The sequence below is a fragment of the Hyla sarda genome, chromosome 5 (genome assembly GCF_029499605.1).
Source record: "Hyla sarda isolate aHylSar1 chromosome 5, aHylSar1.hap1, whole genome shotgun sequence".
In the NCBI taxonomy this organism is placed as follows: Eukaryota; Metazoa; Chordata; class Amphibia; order Anura; family Hylidae; genus Hyla; species Hyla sarda.
In genome coordinates, this window is record NC_079193.1 from 144,980,735 (window position 1) to 145,000,613 (window position 19,879).

General features: G+C 45.7%; 2 protein-coding genes across 10 annotated transcripts in view; one reads left to right on the forward strand and one right to left on the reverse strand.

Annotated features, from left to right (window-relative positions):
- Positions 1–14,058, reverse strand: part of DPY19L1 (dpy-19 like C-mannosyltransferase 1) — a 176,472-nt gene extending 162,414 nt beyond the window's left edge. Inside the window, exons 1-3 of one of the 7 annotated variants that reach the window (XM_056520447.1) lie at positions 13,929–14,058; positions 13,611–13,850; positions 2,272–2,337 (exon numbers count right to left, since the gene is read on the reverse strand). In XM_056520447.1, coding sequence (XP_056376422.1) covers positions 2,272–2,337; positions 13,611–13,773 — 229 coding nt within the window. In that variant the 5' untranslated portion in view covers positions 13,774–13,850; positions 13,929–14,058. The other 6 variants (XM_056520442.1, XM_056520448.1, XM_056520446.1 and 3 more) reach the window with 6 other exon arrangements.
- A 267-nt stretch (positions 14,059–14,325) lies between these two features.
- LOC130273499 (uncharacterized) overlaps positions 14,326–19,879 on the forward strand; it is a 183,176-nt gene continuing 177,622 nt past the window's right edge. For all 3 annotated transcript variants that reach the window (XR_008844008.1, XR_008844009.1, XM_056520450.1), the window contains exon 1: positions 14,326–14,534. The gene's annotated coding sequence lies outside the window, so the exon portion shown is untranslated. The remainder of the gene's footprint in view (positions 14,535–19,879) is intronic.

Here is a 19,879-nt window from a genome sequence, read left to right on the forward strand (position 1 = left end):
CACTGTAAACAGCGAAACCCCAGATAGAAATGGATAACATGACAAGGCAGCATAGTGTTGGTGTATGTAAATATGTAGGTGTTTTAGTTTCATGTCACTTCCCCAAAAAAAAAAAAATAAAGTGGTCTGATGCACCAGTCCAGTGGACACTCTGTATAATAATAAAGAGCGTAACTCTGATGATGGTCCGGCAGAAGGATATCTGTTTAAGAGTAGGGTCACAGGTAACGGATCAGCCGGTGACCCGACCCTAAAGTGTGCCTCCAGATGTTTCCCCTCTCCCTGTGCCCTGCTCGCAGCTGCAATCAGTCACTACAAGCAGCCACACAGGGACATGCGAGTGTACTGGCAGACATAGCGGAGTGGCCGTGATGTCTGAGTGTACTGCGGGGGTGGTGTAGGTTTTTGCAACTGAAGGAACAGTATAGGGTCGAGTCATTGGCAGATCTGTGACGTGTTATCCTACCCTAAATCTCCAAGCAACTTTGTAGCTTGAGCCTAAAGCAATCAGGATACAGATTTGATAGAAGTCTCACGGAAGTCTGTAGGACTTAAAAGGGGTACTCCGCCCATAGCATCTTATCCCCTATCCAAAGGATAGGGGATAAGATGTCAGATCGCGGGAGTCCCGCTGCTGGGGACCCCCAGGATCTCCGCTGCAGCACCCCGGTACCATTACTGCACAGAACAAACTCGCTCTGTGTGTAATGACCGGCGATACAGTGGCAGGAGCATCGTGATGTCACGGCTCCGCACCCTCGTGACATCACAGCCCGCCAGTTTTAGTTTTATGCGTCATCTGTTTTTAGACTTTTTCTAAATCGAGATCATTTTTTTTATTAAATATTTTCTGCAGCAATAAGTATTTTGTAGGTAGTTTGTGTACACTATTGCAATAGATTATTTTTCATTATATTTAGCCAGGGAGTATATGCTGGTTGTGTTTATGGTATTTTTGTGGATACGGCATATAAGCCTTTGACCTTAATAGACCAGACTTATATTTGTGACGTCATCGGTTCATTAAAATCTTTATCAAATCCAATAAAAATCCACATCCCATGCATGTAATTAGGGTTTCCACAATCCAATTCCAATGTAATGGAAAGTCTTGGCACAAAAAGGGTATTTAACCTGATTCCACATTAAAACGAATAAGCCCTACTGAATGACAATCTGCCTAATCCTTCTGTAGTTCTGTCGCACCCCAAACAGGAGTTTTATAAAACATCAGTGGAAACCTGCAACAGAAATGCATGTGTATAAACAAACCTTGAGGCCATGTTCACGTCATAATTTCTGTGCCGGATTCTTTATTGGAATCCAGCACGGAGATTCTGCTGCAGCATTGTCCCGTTGAATTCAATTGTAAAAAGCCCATTGTCAATTGTAGGAATTAATTACTTAACTCCTATTCCGGTGTTGCGGATCCGCTGAGAGAATTCAGCAAGGAATTCCTTGTTGAATTTCCTTAGTGTGCAAGGGCTGCATACAAGAAAAGGGAGAAAGCAAGAGAGATGGGTACTGATCTCCTGGTGTGATGTGCTGATCTCCTGGGGTGAACAAAGAAAAATTCTTAACAGGATCAAAATATAGGAGGAGATTAAGGGATGATGTGCTGGGATATTGTCCTTATTTTCTTGTGCATTCTTGATGTATTGCCCAGCTCCTTAGCAGCCTCGCAGTCACAAATGGAAGGGATAGGAGAAAATTGTCACCTGCATCCTCGGTTACATTTTTACAAAACTTTTCTGCACATTCCTGATATGAATACTGTGGAGAAGCCTATGTTGTGTTTAACTTCATTATTTATAAAGTTCCTTTTATTCTTACCAGGAGTTTAAAAGATAAATCTATTGTGAAGCATGCCTCTTACAACCCCCTATGACGAATACCACAAGGGATTATTTAAAAAAAAGGAATAAATAGAGAAAAAGATGGTATGTAATAATGACGTTTAAAGATATATGCATATATTTCTAATAGACTTAATGCTCCTTCTATAGAACACAAAGGCTCTTTCTTGTAAATACATTATTTTCTTTATACAGTATTCATATGCAATGAGTTTTATAAAGCATTGTGGGATTCAATGTCCTTGTCATATGATTAACCGTGGAACAAGCAACACGTTGCCAGGCAATAAATAGGCATGTTGGACGGCAGAAAGTTTTAAAAGAGCTTTGGGTTAAGTTCTTCTAGACAGTATAATCTCTATCTTATATGACTAGGAACTATCAGTGACAAGTCTGTTACAGCTACATTGCTCACCTAAATAAAGTGTGATCCATATTCTTTTATCTAATGCCTTGATGAAAGCCAGCTTCTCAATGATAACTACTGTTGAAAGAAAATATTCATTAGTGCTTCAAATTTTTTACTATACTGATCTTTCTTCTACATGGGCATTAACCAAAAACGATATTAAACCGGCATAGTCAAAGTAAAGATGGCTTCCCACTGTGCTGTTTTTCTGTACAATGAGACCAGCTTTGTCTAAATATCCATGAGTTATTATTACGCTCTTATGACATATCGAAGCACTCTATTTTGGACACGTTGGAATACTTGTTAGGGATTAACAGATACTGTCCTTTTCTATAGCAAAACGGACAGACGGGCCTGCTGTGCCAACAGCACTGCAATAAATCTAAGAATCATTACCCAAGAAATTATGGCATGTATTGCCAGCTCTACCAACAGTATATAAAACCTATAGGAATGCTTCTGTATAATTTTAATTCATAAACATATACATCTGTATGGAGAGTGTGACCCAAGATTGTGTCAAGAACTGGATATAAAAAAAATTTAAAAAAATAAACCCTAACAGATCAATCAGGTTTCCCATTCATAAAAAAATAAATAAAAGGAGACGCGCAGTGAAACATAACTTATCCCCTATCCAAAGGATAGGGAATAAGTTACAGATCGCAGGGTGGTACGACTGTTGGGACCCCCTGCGATCTCCTGGACGAGGCCCTGGCAGTCTGCTGGAAGCAGCCGTTCCGACCCCTCGCAGGAAGCCACAGCCCAGCTGTCAGACCCCCATGATCTATAACTTATCCCCTATGCTTTGGATAGAGTATAAATTATGTTTCACTAAAGAACTCCTTTAAAAGCATCAGCATTAAACAGAAATTTGGTGGTCAAACAGCAACAAAAAGTGTGCAAACAAATTAAAGGGGTATTCTTAAAAATAGAAGGAAAAAAAAAAAAAAAGTACAGGCTGTTATGCTCGTAAACTAAACTAAACTGTTGGCACTCTGCCCCAGTCCCTTTATTGACTTACCCTGCTGACATGCCGCCCCCCCCCCCCCCCAAATCCCTGATGATGATGCATAACAGTCAGTACTTTGGATTTTTCCCTCAAATCAGAATAGCTAAGTATATCGCTCAGCTACCATGGGCACAGACAAGTGTAATGGAGCAGAAGCGTGTATGCCTAAGAACCCCACCGATCACGTACTTATAACCCATCCTGTGGATAACTCCTTTAATGTCAATTTTAGTACTAGGATATAACAAATGAAGAAGCAGGATGTTTTAACCACAATGCTGAACTCCCTACACCAGTTATACCTGTCCTAGTAAAGAATATACACATTGTGTAACAAGTCTATATCTGTGCCAATTTCTTTTGTGTATCTATGCACCTGCAACTTTTCTGTACCTGCTGCAACTTTTTGATTTTTGCTTATTCCAAAGCACATTTCTGAAATCTGCTCACGTACTAATTTTTGCAGTGGTCATGTATTTATCAAATGCGATAGTCGCTTTTTATGAAGAAAAAAGTTGCATCTCCATTTAAAAGTCGCGTATGTATTCCAGGTCCAACCTGGCTTACAGAAAGTGCATACAATACATCTGCAGAAAAGGACATTAACACTCACTTTAACAACTGCTCTTGTTCTGCGTCATGAAACAAAGCTACTACATTAATGTTAATTAAAAAAAATCATCCGATGCGGTACGGCCCCCCCCCCCCCCCCCCCCCCTCCCCGTTATCCTACTGGTAATAAATGATGGATAAAGAACTTCGGCTATTAACATAAGGGAAAACTTGTCTGCTGTAAAAAATGCTTTTGTAAACAGGTTTCCCGGGTTTTGCTTACGTGTGATTTATTAATCAAGGTCGTGCGACTATTTGATAAATAGGTTGCATGTAAGCAAAAGTTAATTAAAGAAAATTGTCATAAAAGCCGTATGTATGTAAAGAATGATAAATCTCCTTCATAATTTTTAGTGCCTATAAAAAGTTAATTAGTCATTTGTCTCAGCACCTCTTACCTGCATTATGTGACGCTGGGCATTTAGGCTTTGTTCACATGGCAGAATTTCTGCATTGAAATCCGCATGGAAATTCTGCATGTGTTTAAGGGTGTGTTCACACACTAGTAACTAGCAATAGGTTTCCCATTGCGAGTTACACTACCATTCATTTTAATGGGTCCATGGACAGTCTGCAAATCTGACACTATTGCGGACTGTCTGTGGACCCATTTAAATCAATCCCGCTGCTAGTAATAGCTTGTGAACGCACCCTCAAGCCAATATAGTTCAATGGGATTCCACAGTCCCATTCACAAAACAGAATTTTCACTGCAAAGGTTCCGCAGCTAAATTTCCTCATTCCGCAAAAATATAAATCATGCGTATGCCCATTGAAGTCCATGTTTTTTTTTTCTTCTCTCCACTAAATGCAGATTTTGAGAGACTTGCGTGTGGAATTCATGTGTATTCCGTGAAAAATGTGACTTTAGCATTGAATAAGGGCACTCTTTTTACATGAACTATGGATTTATGTGGAGATTTTGCATGAATTCCGAAAATGATAGAAAGGTGGAGAATTCCGTCAAATTAATGCGGCTGCAGAATTCACAAATCTATAACACATAGCCTTAGAAACATGGTTATATGAAAGAGGACCGAATCCATGAAGGCATACTGTGTGTTCACATGGAACAACACAAAATCATTACACATGAAGTGTCACATGACCCAGCATTTTACAGGTTAGTCTTTTGGATGCTCTAAAATATTAAAATTTGTCTTGTAACAAATCCTTTTTTTTTTTTATCACATCTATCCACTATCCTGCCTATGGCAATGGTCTCTCTCCATGCTTGTAACAACTCCGGTGTATGCAGACTTTTATTATATGCTATTTTGGTAGTTACAGTATTTAAAAGGCAAATATACTACCGTATATACTCGAGTATAAGCCGACCCGAGTATAAGCCGAGACCCCTAATTTCAACCCAAAATCCCAAAGTTATTGACTCGAGTATAAGCCTAGGGTGGGAAATACCTCATCCCCCCCTGTCATCATCCAGACCCGTCATTAACATCCTCATCATCCCCTTGTCATCATCCCACACATCCCCCCTTCATCATCCCCTTGTCATCATCCCACACATCCCCTTATCATCCCACACATCCCCCCTTCATCATCCCCTTGTCATCATCCCACACATCCCCTTATCATCCCACACATCCCCCCTTCATCATCCCCTTGTCATCATCCCACACATCCCCCCTTCATCATCCCCTTGTCATCATCCCACACATCCCCTTATCCCACACATCCCCCCTTCATCATCCCCTTGTCATCATCCCACACATCCCCTTATCCCACACATCCCCCCTTCATCATCCCCTTGTCATCATCCCACACATCCCCCCTTCATCATCATCCCACACATCCCCTTATCATCCCACACATCCCCCCTTCATCATCCCCTTGTAATCATCCCACACCCCCCCCCCTTCATCATCCCCACCCCCCTTCATCATCCCCACACCCCCCCCCCCCCCTTCATCATCCTCTTCTCATCATTCGCCCTCAGTGGTCTTCAACCTGCGGACCTCCAGAGGTTTCAAAACTACAACTCCCAGCAAGCCCGGGCAGCCATCGGCTGTCCGGGCTTGCTGGGAGTTGTAGTTTTGAAACCTCCGGAGGTCCGCAGGTTGAAGACCACTGCGGCCTTCAACATGCGGACCTCCAGAGGTTTCAAAACTACAACTCCCAGCAAGCCCGGGCAGCCATCGGCTGTCCGGGCTTGCTGGGAGTTGTAGTTTTGAAACCTCCGGAGGTCCGCAGGTTGAAGACCACTGCGGCCTTCAACATCATCCAGCCCCCTCTCACCCCCTTTAGTTCTGAGTACTCACCTCCGCTCGGCGCTGGTCCGGTCCTGCAGGGCTGTCCGGTAAGGAGGTGGTCCGGTGAGGAGGTGGTCCGGGCTGCTATCTTCACCGGGGGCGCCTCTTCTCCGCGCTTCCGGCCCGGAATAGAGCCGTTGCCTTGACAACGACGTATCTGCGTCGTTGTCAAGGCAACGTGACTATTCTGAGGCCGGGCCCGAAGCGCTTAGAAGAGGCCTCCCCGGTGAAGATAGCAGCCCGGACCACCTCCTCACCGGACCACCTCCTTACCGGACAGCCCTGCAGGACCGGACCAGCGCCGAGCGGAGGTGAGTACTCAGAACTAAAGGGGGTGAGAGGGGGCTGGATGATGTTGAAGGCCGCAGTGGTCTTCAACCTGCGGACCTCCGGAGGTTTCAAAACTACAACTCCCAGCAAGCCCGGACAGCCGATGGCTGCCCTGGCTTGCTGGGAGTTGTAGTTTTGAAACCTCTGGAAGTCCGCAGGTTGAAGACCACTGCGGGTGGGGGAGTTCACTCGAGTATAAGCCGAGGGGGGTGTTTTCAGCACGAAAAATCGTGCTGAAAAACTCGGCTTATACTCGAGTATATACGGTATTATTAGTGTTCCCTCATGTTACAATTTTAATTGGATTGATGTCCATTATTATTATTTGGACATATTGTACCTTGAGAACAGAATTCTCGTAAATGGGTATAAAGCCAAGTCAAATGTGATCTCAAATTGAGGAAAAAAAACGCAGATAAGAGAAAAATAAGCAGATTACTAGTAAATAAAGTCCTGACATATAAAAGTAAGGAGATGCTTGAAGCTGTAAATTACTTTTTGTGTAAATTACAGTCGTCACGCCCCCTCCCATAGACTTGCATTGAGGGGGTGGGGTGTTACATAATGAGGGGGTGGGGCTACGACGTCACAAGCTCCCAACGCCGGCTCCAGCATTCAGAAGAGTTTGTTCCAAATGTTGAGCAGTGGAGTACCCCTTTAAAAACAATGGAAGGCTGCTGCACTGGAATTTTCAAGCAGAATTCAGAAATCCTGTAGTGCATTCTGTAGTGTGAACGTGCCCTTAGTGAATCCGGGGCACAGTGTACTAGGACAATAATCAGCAGCTGTCCTCATCCTGGTACAGGTAGAGAGCAGAACAGTACCGCACTGTACTGCAGAGGCACTACCAGACAGTCAATCAGTGCACGCACTTCAGTAATCTAGGCTTCTTACTAGAGGTGCACCGAAATGGAAATTTCAGAACCGAAACCGAAATTTAAAAAAAATGTCCGGCCGAAACCGATACCGAAAATGACTTCTCCCCGTCTTCTGGTAAAATGCAGCGCTCCGCTCATTAGATTAGATTCCCCCACATTAGATTGCCAGCTCCCCCACATTAGGTCGGGAGTTCCCCCACATTAGTAGGCAGCTCCCCCACAACAGTAGGCAGCTCCCCCACAACAGTAGGCAGCTCCCCCACAACAGTAGGCAGCTCCCCCACAACAGTAGGCAGCTCCCCAAATTAGGTCAGCATTTCCCCCACAATAGTAGGCAGGTTCCCCACAATAGTAGGCAGCTCCCCCCAACAATAGTAGGCAGTTCCCACATATTAGGCAGCTCCCCCCAACAATATTAGGCAGCTCCCCCCACATTTTTAGGCAGCTCCCCCCCACATTAGGTCATCAGTTCCCCCACAATAGTAGGCAGCTCCCCCACATTAGGTCAGCATTTCCCCCACAATAGTAGGCAGTTCCCACACAATAGTAGGCAGCTCCCCCCACATTATTAGGCAGCTCCCCCCACATTATTAGGCAGCAGTTCCCCCACAATATTAGGCAGCTCCCCCCCACAATATTAGGCAGCTCCCCCCCCACAATATTAGGCAGCTCCCCCCCACAATATTAGGCAGCTCCCCCCCACAATATTAGGCAGCTCCCCCCCACAATATTAGGCAGCTACCCCCCACAATATTAGGCAGCTCCCCCCCACAATATTAGGCAGCTCCCCCCAACAATATTAGGCAGCTCCCCCCAACAATATTAGGCAGCTCCCCCCAACAATATTAGGCAGCTCCCCCCCCCCCCCACAATATCAGGCAGCTCCCCCCCACAATATTAGGCAGCTCCCCCCCCCCACAATATTAGGCAGCTCCCCCCCCCACAATATTAGGCAGCTCCCCCCCCCACAATATTAGGCAGCTCCCCCCCCACAATATTAGGCAGCTCCCCCCCCCCACAATATTAGGCAGCTCCCCCCCCCCCCACAATATTAGGCAGCTCCCCCCCCCCACACACAATATTAGGCAGCCCCCCCCACAATATTAGGCAGCTTCCCCCCCCCACACAATATTAGGCAGCTCCCCCCCCCCCCCCCAATATTAGGCAGCTCCCCCCCCACACAATATTAGGCAGCTCCCCCCCCCCCAATATTAGGCAGCTCCCCCCCCCCAATATTAGGCAGCTCCCCCCACATTTGTAGGCAGCTCCCCCCCCACATTAGGTCAGCAGTTCCCCCACCCCACAGACATACAGCTTCCAGCCATATACAGTGTATGGCTGGAAGCTGTATGTCTGTACTGCTGCCCCCACAGTGTTCCGGTCACCGCTCCTCCAGCCCAGGGTCACATCTACTGCTATGGCCCATGGACCATAGCAGTAGGTGCGGGGACCGAAGGAGCGGTGACCGGAACACTGAAGAAGATGACGCGCCGCCGGTCACTTACCAGGCCCCGGCCAGCGTGCGTTCTCCCGCGATCCTCCTTCGGTCCTTCGCCTCTATGGTCGTACGCACGGGACGTCACTGACGTCCTGTGCGTACAACCATAGAGACGCAGGAGGACCGCAGGATCGCCGCGGGAGGACGCCGGGGAATGGTGAGTGACCGCCGGACATCCTTATGTCCCGAAAAGATTTTTCGGGACACAGGGATGTCCGGGATAGGATTACTTCTTTTTATGTGCCCGGGCCGGCTCCTGTGTGTGGCTGCAGGCGGGGGCCGACCAGAGCATATAAAAACTAATACTGTGTACTAAAAACCAGGGGGCCTCCAGCTGTTGTGAAACTACAACTCCCAGCATGCCCGGACAGACTTTGCCGGTCCGGGCATGCTGGGAGTTATAGTTTCACAACAGCTGGAGGCCCCCTGGTTTTTAGTACACAGTATTAGTTTTTATATGCTCTGGTCGGCCCCCGCCTGCAGCCACACACAGGAGCCGGCCCGGGCACATAAAAAGAAGTCTTCCTAATCCTATCCCGGAGAGCGCAAACCCCCCCCCCCAGATGTTGCGGCCGGCCCCCCCCTGCACCCCCGACGAGTGCCTCTGCCACTGGCAGTGTTTGTAACTTGTGCTGTGGACGGGCAGGGGAGGTGGTCATTATCGGCACATTTTTTGTTGTATCGGTGCATCCCTACTTCTTACCACTCTGATTGGCCAGATCTTCTGTCTGCAGCATTTTGATTATGATTCAAAGTTACAATGGAACCAGGAGAGACCACTATATGTTAAAAATAATGTAAACAGAATTCAGTGTAACTTGAGGGACCACTATTTTTAGCCTGTTAAAATCTATGCTTGCTCCTTACATTAAATTACACTGAACCAAATCTATTGTCACTGCTTCCAAACACAGCTTTGTAAATAAAATGTGTACTATGTATTTGCATTCTATTGTAATGTAAAGCTTAGCTGCTTCATTCCTCATGATGTTAGCAAGAACAGGAGACCACCCATGGAAAGTAGAAAACAAACAACAAAAAAATTGTTACAAAACTGTAGATGAAATCTCTGTAATGCATTTTCCAAATTATGAATCCTATTGTACTAGATGTTTTTCCTAGTGCACAAAAGTGGTTTATGTAACTTCTGGACTTATGTAAACAGAGTGGCCAGAGGAGCTACACCATTTTTGAAATCATTAAAGTCAATCGGAATTAAGCAAATTGCATAAATTCCCTGCTTCAGCTGCATTCGGCTTTTCCAAACACCTTCGACCTCTGCAAACAGGCTGGAAATAATAAGGTGGGACATCCCCTTTAATATTTCAAAGAAAAAAAACTCCAAGAGCAAAGTGTAAGGTCTCACTACTATTCTCTTTGATGGGCATACCATCTCTCCTATGTTTTACAAGGTAAACATCCCCTTCAAATTGTCCACAAAATCATGCCCCTTGGTCTGATTTTATTCCAGTATAACACAATGGAACATTTAGTTCTCCTTAATGAAAATCCCGGACTATCTCCTAGACACCAAACGGCTCTGCGCTACACCCATTACATCATTTCAAAGCTTAGTTCACATCTTACATTCTTCCTCGAATTGGACTATACAATGGTAACCTGACAAAAAAAGGATGCAGAGGTATAGCCTAATGCTACTTAGTAACATAGAACAAGTAAAAAAATAAATAAATAACTAACATGTCCATGTGTTGCTAGCAAGCCCATTGACTTTAAAAGGTTGAATGTAGTCTGACTGTGACTATGTTTGGTCCATTTTTCGATAGATATTATTTTGTATGCTAAACCTCCCTTTGGAGTTCTGCAAAGACAGTGGATACATTCAGGAAATTGACCAAATGTACTTACAATTGCACTACATACATTTTTCCTCAGACAATACATCGGCTCTATATCGGAACCATTTATAACAAGTTGCAAATGTATTGCCCTATTTAAAGGAGTAGTCCAGTGGTGAAAAACGTATCCCCTATCCCATGGATAGGGGATAAGTTTCAGATTGCGGGGGTCCGACCGCTGGGGACCCGGGCTCGCTGGCCAGATAGCGCGTGTTGACCACCGCACGAAGCGGCGGCCAACACACCCCCTCAATACGACTCAATGGCAGAGCCGGAGATTGCCGATGGCAGTGCTCTGGTCCTGCCATAGAGTTTTATCGAGGGGGAGTGTCAGCCGCCGCTTCGTGCGGTAGTCTGCACGCCCCCTTCCTGCATAAGATCAAGGGTGGCCCCAGCGGTGGGACCCCCCCGCCATCTGAAACTTATCCCCCATCCTTAGGATAGGGGATACGTTTTTCACCACTGGATATCTCCTTTAAGAAGGGAAAGGAGATGTAACCTTAGCCTTCATACACACTGCTGTATTGTGGATTAGGTTTTGTAACAATCTGTTATACAAGACCTAGAGCGTGCTATAGGCCTATTATTCAACTTCTAAGTATCTCTGGTACTAAGCAAAGACACATAGGGGTTATTGCTCAACAATTCATGTTGTATGAAAATGATACAATGATGCAACTGGATTATTTTCTAGAAGCATTGCATATGACAGCATATGGCCCGTTTAGAGGGCCACAACATTGACCCGAGCTACACAACATGCTAGCGTACAGGGTCTGCAAATCTAGCAGTGATTTGTATACTGAACCTAATAAAGTGTGGAATAACTTTTGCTTTGGCTAGGTTCACACTACTGTTGTGCTCCGACCAGTTCAGGGTCTATTCGACTTATTTTTGCACTGAATGGACCCTAAACTGTCACAACCAGGTCCTGGTGGATCCCATTGACTCGAAGAGAGTCCTTCGGGTGTCCGTTAGTTTACAGGAATTGAGCAAAGAAAAAAAAGATTGGACGTGTAGTATTTTTTTTTTCTCCGATCAACTCCCGTCCTTCCGATGGACTGAGCTCCTTTAGATGGAGCATGGCGGAAGTGTGAACGTTGCCTTAGGAATTCCTCCTCAAATGAGAGCCCAATAAACTTCTATAGGAGTCCACACTCCCATTCACACTTCTGCACAATTTCAGCTTGGATTCCACACCAATGCTGCACAAAATCCTCATAATTGGAACTGGGGCGGATGAGCGGAAATTCTGCAGTGTGAATAGACCCTTACATGCTAGGACAGTACATAAGAGGACATGAGGAGACTGAATCCACTGCAGTGCCCTGAATGACAGGTGCCCGGCACTATGAGAAGAATCATTCTCCACTGAGTTCTATTATGTTATTTGTTTTTTCTAACTTACCTAAAAAGCGCTAGAGAGCTAAAATCAGGGTACAAGCTCTGAAACCCTGAATAAATCCGCTAACATTGTGCAAATGCTGGGGACTTTATCTGCCCAACTGTACAGATATAAATCGGCAGCGCATTACTGGACAAGTGGGAAATTTACGGCATGGATACGGACTCTGCAAAGTGAATTTTAGGATTTCTGTATATACAACAGGCAAAATGCACAGCATGTCACGTGCACGGGTTTTAAATTCACGTGTGGCGTTAAAAGCCGCTACGAGTTGACTTGGCGCTCTTTCACACTGCATCAGTTTATCGTACATGCAGAGAAAGCTGCTGGCATATACAGTACATGTATCCATAATCCCTCTTTACCCAAGGGAGGATAAAAGGGTAACATTTTATCCTCCTGGTATATGTTGTCATTTCCATTTATCTACTGCATAGAATAGCGCACAATTCCATACAAAGATGTGCAGTAAAAAGACGGACATTGGACTGTATCCATTTTTTTTTTTAGAAAGGGAGCCCATGGATAACAGATGGCATTGTGTGGGATAACTTAGAGGTATCTGTTGAATGTATACAGTACATTAAGAAATCCCACAGTAAGGCTGCATTCACATCTAGTTTTTGCAACACGGTTCCAGTAAAAAAAACATATGGAACCATATTGCAAACCATATGTATAGACATTTCATAGAAAACCCTATGCCAACCATAGCATCCGGTTGTGTATGTTTTGCACCATTTACGGTTTTATTCATTTTTTTCCCCTACACAAAATCGTAGTCTACTACGGTTTTATGTCCGGGTGAAAAACCAGATACAACCCGTATAAGTTTTATTTTTTTTAAATGGTGGTCTATGGGAACCGTACTGAACCGTATGTGCGTACGGTTCCATCCGGTTTGCACAATACGGTTTTGCAGTTTGCACATGCGCAGTGCACGCCGAAAGTTCTTCCCTCAAATAGAACAAGAAGAACTTAATTAAGAATTTAATTAAGGACAAACATAAAACCGTATCCGTTTTTTTTTCTTCCAAAAAACTTATTAAGCCGTATGCAACCGGACATCCGTTTTCAAACCGTATATGGTTTAAAACCGTATCAGAAGTCTATATGGTTGTACACGGTTCGGTCCGGTTTTGAGACACACTTTATTTTTATTTCTTTTTTGTTACAAAAAACCTGATGTGGGAACCGTATTGCAAAAACGAGGTGTGAATGCAGCCTAAGAGACGCTGTGTGAACAGAGCCTTACCCTGACAAAGAAAAAAAATGTTTCACAACCAGCGCTTCTCCAGCTGTTGCAAAACTACAAGTAGTTTTGTAGTTTTGCAACAGCTGGAGGCACATTGGTTGGGAAACATTGAAATAGAACATTTCAGAATAAACACTACTGCGTGGGTAAAGTAGCTGGCACCACCACTAGTGCTGCCATTATAAACTTTGATGCCATTCCATACAGAAATGACCGACCTTACCAATGAGCAGGGTGCTCCCGAGGCTCACACTGGCAGGGCTGAGGTGAGAGGTGCCCGTACTCCTGTGGTGCTGCTGGCTGCTCTCAGTGCCCGGGTGCGGGGTCCTGTTCCTGCCTCTAGAGGTCGCTGATCCCCGCTGCCGGTGCCTGGGGTGCACATCCATCGATCCACTCTGCCCGGTTCACTTCTTTCCCAGATCTTTGTGCCGGATCGCACAGGATCACCTCCAAATGGTAATCCCTGCAATAGAAACGGAGAGCTGAGACATTACATGACCGCTGGATTCCGTATGAAATCTATGTGCCGTTATTTCCTTACCGTACAGTACCGAGAAGCCGCGCGGTTCCAGCTGCTAGCGATGTTCTAACGGGCGCAGTGCATTGATTTGGAAACACTTCCCTGCTGCATGGAGCCCCGCCCCACCTTTGGACTTGGAGCCAATCAGTGGCGTTCGCGCAAGCGGCCAATGACATTACAGCTATTTGGCGAATCCTTTGTCACGATCCGTGTTAGAAGGGTTCTGATTGGTTGGGAGCCTTGAGCTGATGACGTGTGCGTGGAGCTCGCACGATAAGATGCAGGAGATGTGTGGCGCGGTGCTAATAGTATGGACTGAGGTGTCTAGGACTGTGGGTGTATTACTCGGTGCCGTCCTGGGGGGGGGGGAGGGAGGTGTTATGTGAAGGCGCTTATTTTCCTACTTTACCTCAGCTTGATCCGCTAAAATACATCTGGCGGGCTTTGCAGTCCATGAGGGAAACAGCTCGCTACGTTCTTTCTGGGGGAGTTTACTCATTGACTTACCTCAGCCCGGTCCGCTAGGTACATATGGCGGGGGCGGGCTCAGTCTGCTGAGGAGAACAGGTCATACGTGCTTTCTAGGACGAGGCTGAAGTTGGTTTCTTCAGCTACTTATTCGCTGAAGTATGTTTCTTAGTCGAGCATTTTCTTATAGATGACTAAGACTTTTTCTCCTTATTTCTCCACAGTAAACCTGTTTTTTTTTTTTTTTTTTTTACATGTTGAATATTTTGGAACAATCGAAATCAGAAAAAAAAATCAAGATTGATTTTGCTGAAAAAAAATATAAAAAAATGGATGAGTTTTTAATAAGTAACTGATGAATTTTGGGCCACTGACTTAAGTGTTGAAAAATAAAGAGTACGGGTGCCTCAGTTATACCCAACTGTATACAGCCTGGCCCAAACTGTGGATTGGCATTAAAACAGGTGCCAACCTTGCCAACTATATACATTTTGAGTATTTTTAATAAGTGATGAATTTAAGGGGTTAAACACTATTGGGCTACTGAATTAAGGGTGGAAATGTAAAGAGTAAGGACCCCTCCATAATACCCAACTGTATCCAGCCTGGCCCAAACAGCGGATTGGCAAGATAACAGGTGCCAACCTTGCCAACTATATGCATTTTCAGTAATTTTTAATAAGTAACTGGTGATTTGTAAAGAATCTACATTACCCAGTGTGTAACAGATAAAAGCATTGGGGGGCATTTACTAATCTTTTACTATGTAGTCTGGTTTTTGCCCTGTTTTTTTCTACTTCATTTTTGACTGTGCGACAAATTTACTAAATTGTTGCACGGCATTAATAAATTTGGCACACATAGCCAAAAGTGGGAAATTTACTTCATGTAGTAGAAAAAATAGTCTGTTCCTTTTTCCTGCTGTCTGAATAGGTTTGGCTGCTGGTTTCCTTCTGGATCTTTTGTTTGAGTTTTTTTTTAGCTTTTTCACCACATCTAAATAATTCAGTAACTACAGTGGTCCCTCAAGTTACAATATTAATTGGTTCCAGGAAAACCATTGTAAGTTGAAACCATTGTATGTTGAGACCATAACTCTATGGAAACAGGGTAATTGGTTCTAAAGGCACCAAAATGTCATCCAAAATAGGAAAAAGTGACAAAGAAAAATAAGTAGATAACTGATATAGATAAAGCAAATCCCTACATATAAAAGTAATAAAGATCTGCTGGGAGCTGTAAATCACTGTCTATGTCAGTGTTTCCCAAGCAGGGAGCCTCCAGCTGTTGCAAAACTATAACTCCCAGCATGCCTGGACAGCCAAAGGCTGTCCGGGCATGCTGGGAGTTGTAGTTTTGCAAAAAATGGGGCCACCCTGCTTGGCAAACACTGGTCTATGTAGAGGACAGGAGCTTCTTCAGGGGTCCTGTACAGTACAGGCAATGTCCCAAACAAGTAATGGAGTCGCCCTCACCTGGTGTCCAAAAGAGCAGCTAACCCTGATACAGGTAAAGTGTACAGAACATGTAATACCAGACACCAGTCAGTGCATACACTTCAGTAATACAGGGGTTTTACCAGTGTGCCCATTTTGATTGGTTGGTTCTTCCAGCCATTGACACGTTTTACAGATCTGGACTGTCTGTAGCATTGTATGTTGAGTCTGGTTTCAACTTACGATGGTCCAGAAAAGACAATTGTATGTTGAAACTATTGTATGTTGAGGCCATTGTAAGTTGAGGGATCACTGTAAATTGTAGTCATGGCTCAGAAGTGGTAAACGGCGTTTAGTGTGTGTGTGTTACATTTTTTTAACACAGTGTTTTTCTCCCTAAATGTACTTACACTTTTTTTTTTTGGTTACTTCTTCTACAGATCTGTGTATCCTGTGGACTCCTTCGGATTCGGTGGACTACTTCGATGACCAGCGTTTTTCTTTGCTTGATGTTAATAAAATGGTTAACGAGGGCTTGTGGGGGAGTGTTTTTTGTAATAAATTTTTTTAAAAACCTGTTGTGTTTTATTTTTATTTTACTTTACTAGACAGGCTTAGTAGTGGAAGCTGTCTTATAGACTGAGTCCATTACTAAGCCGGGCTTAGCGTTAGCCACAAAAACAGCTAGTGCTAACCCCCAATTATTACCCCGGTACCCAACACTACAGGGGTGCCGGGAAGAGCCGGTACCAACAGGCCCGGAGCATCAAAAATGGCGCTCCTGGGCCTAGGCGGTAACAGGCTGGCGTTATTTAGGTTGGGGAGGGCCAGTAACAATGGTCCTCGCCCACCCTGGTAACGTCAGGCTGTTACTGTTTGGTTGGTATTTGGTTGAGAATAAAAATAGGGGGAACCTATGCGTTTTTTAAATATATTTAATTATTTATTTTAAAAAAAAAAACTCATAGGGTCCCCCCTATTTTCATTCTCAGCCAAATACCAACCAAACAGTAACAGCCTGACGTTCCCAGGGTGGGCGAGGACCATTGTTACTGGCCCTCCCCAGCCTAAATAACGCCAGCCTGTTACCGCCTAGGCCCAGGAGCGCCATTTTGGACGCTCCAGGCCTGTTGGTACCGGCTCTTCCCGGCACCCCTGTGGCGTTGGGTACCGGGGTAATAATAGGGGGTTAGCGCTAGCTGTTTTTGTGGCTAGCGCTAAGCCCAGGTTAGTAATGGACTCTGTCTATAAGACAGCTTCCACTACTAAGCCTGTCTAGTAAAGTAAGAAAAAAACTCAACAGGTTTTAAAAATTTTTTATTACAAAAAACACTCCCCCACAAGCCCTCGTTAACCATTTTATTAAAATCAAACAAAGAAAAACGCTGGTCATCGAAGTAGTCCACCGAATCCGAAGGAGTCCACAGGATAAACGGATCTGAAATGAGAAGAAAACAAAAGAAATGGGTTAGTACATTTATTATCACCTGCTCACACATCTCCCGCCCCGCACGACTACAACTGCCAGCATGCCCTTACAGTAAGGACATGCTGGGAGTTGTAGTTGTGTGGTGCAGGAGATGTGTGGGCAAGTGACAAGCTTGTCCCCTGCCCCCAGCTGCAGGACTACAACTCCCAGCATGCCCTTACAGTAAGGTGGAGCGGAGGCCGGGCACAGTGTTTCCCAACCTGGGACTTGTAGTTTTGCAACATCTGGAGGCACCCTGGTTGGGAAACACTGTTTTAGGCCAGTGTTTCCCAACCAGGGTGCCTCCAGATGTTGCAAAACTACAAGCCCCAGCATGCCTGGACAGTCAAAGGCTGTCCAGGCATGCTGGGAGTTGTAGTCTTGCAACATCTGGAGGCACCCTGGTTGGGAAACACTGGCCTAAAACAGTGTTTCCCAACCAGGGTGACTGTTTTAGGCCAGTGTTTCCCAACATCTGGAGGCACCCTGGTTGGGAAACACTGTTTTAGGCCAGTGTTTCCCAACCAGGGTGCCTCCAGATGTTGCAAAACTACAAGTCCCAGCATGCCTGGACAGTCAAAAGCTGTCTAGGCATGCTGGGAGTTGTAGTTTTGCAACATCTGGAGGCAACCTGGCTGGGAAACACTGGCCTAAAACAGTGTTTCCCAACCAGGGTGCCTCCAGATGTTGCAAAACTACAAGTCCCAGCATGCCTGGACAGTCAAAGGCTGTCTAGGCATGCTGGGAGTTGTAGTTTTGCAACATCTGGAGGCAACCTGGCTGGGAAACACTGGCCTAAAACAGTGTTTCCCAACCAGGGTGCCTCCAGATGTTGCAAAACTACAAGCCCCAGCATGCCTGGACAGTCAAAGGCTGTCCAGGCATGCTGGGAGTTGTAGTCTTGCAACATCTGGAGGCACCCTGGTTGGGAAACACTGTTTTAGGCCAGTGTTTCCCAACAAGGGTGCTCCAGCTGTTGCAAAACTACAACTCCCAGCATGCCCGGACAGCCAATGGCTGTCCAGGCATGCTGGGAGTTGTAGTCTTGCAACATCTGGAGGCACCCTGGTTGGGAAACACTGTTTTAGGCCAGTGTTTCCCAACAAGAGTGCCTCCAGCTGTTGCAAAACTACAACTCCCAGCATGCCCGGACAGCCAAAGGGTGTCCAGGCATGCTGGGAGTTGTAGTCTTGCAACATTTGGAGGCACCCTGGTTGGGAAGCTTGCGCAACTTACCGGCTTCCGTAGGATCCAGCGCTGCACGACACTGCCGCGCGACGATCTCCGACAGCGATCGTCGCTGGAGCCTCGGAAGGGTAAGTGAACTTCTTCGCCGGTCCCCTTCAGCTGTTTAGTTTTGCAACAGCTGGAGGACTACAGTTTACAGACCACACACCAGTGGTCTGCAAACTGTGGCCCTCCAGCTGTTGCAAAACTACAACACCCAGCATGCCCTGACAGCCAAAGCCTATGGCTCTCAGGGCAGGAGCCCGGGCTGACATTACAGTGCAGCCGCCCGGGCTCCTCATACGGTCTCCCCGCTACCCCCCTTGTCTCCCGCCCGGGCTCCTCATACGGTCTCCCCGCTACCCCCCCCCCCCCCCTTGTCTCCCGCCCGGGCTCCTCATACGGCCTCCCCGCTACTGCCCCCCCCCCCCCTTGTCTCCCGCCCGCGCCGCTCAGCTCCCGCTGCTACAAGACTACAACTCCCAGCGTGTCCTCACTGTAAGGCCATGCTGGGACTTGTAGTCTTGCAACAGCAGACAGATGGGAGTTGTGTGGCGCTGGCAGGTGAGAGGGGGGGGATATAAATCACTGTAGTGTCCCGGTAGCGCAGTGAGGGTAGCGGGGAGAAAGTATGTCGGAGCCCGGGCGGCAGCAGCTTTTCCTGCTCCATGTTGGAGCTGGAGTAAATTTAGTCAATTTTTATGGCCGTTGCGACAGTTTATTGCGTAACTGCGACTGTCTCAGTTAATAAATTCCTGACCACTGCAAGTAAAAACTGAAAACTTGCGTAAATTAAGCGGGAAATTTTTTTTTGACTTTCTAGCTCTTGCTAGGGAAAGTCGCACAATTTATAGGGTAGGCGCAATTGCGACAATTTTGCGCCAAAAATAGTCAGAAAAAAATGACTAAACCCCTTAGTAAATGCCCCCCATTATCTTTTCTGTGATATGTCAACTTAAACACTTTTCTGGCTGGGTACAAGGTATGCAACGTCCCAACCATAGCCGTATGCTATGCAAGGCTGTATACAGCACATAGGGCTATATTTCTTATTCCATGTGCCACTGATGGAACTATAAATATGTGCACAGCCCACGCCACAACGTTAGCTTTTATATATATACTAGGTCTTGACTGGCCTTGGCTGTGTGAAACTCTGACTTTTGAACATATTTTCAAAAGTTGTACGTGATAAATCCTGGCACCAGGTTTAAAATGCCCACTCTCTGCAAATAAATATAGGTTGAAGTTCTGTGATGTGGTGCTGGGACAAGTACTATTGTGGAGATTCTGCAAAGCATGTGTAGAAGAAAAGTTGTGGTGTTGCCCATAACAACCAATCAGAATGCTTCTCTATTTGCTGCTCTATGCAC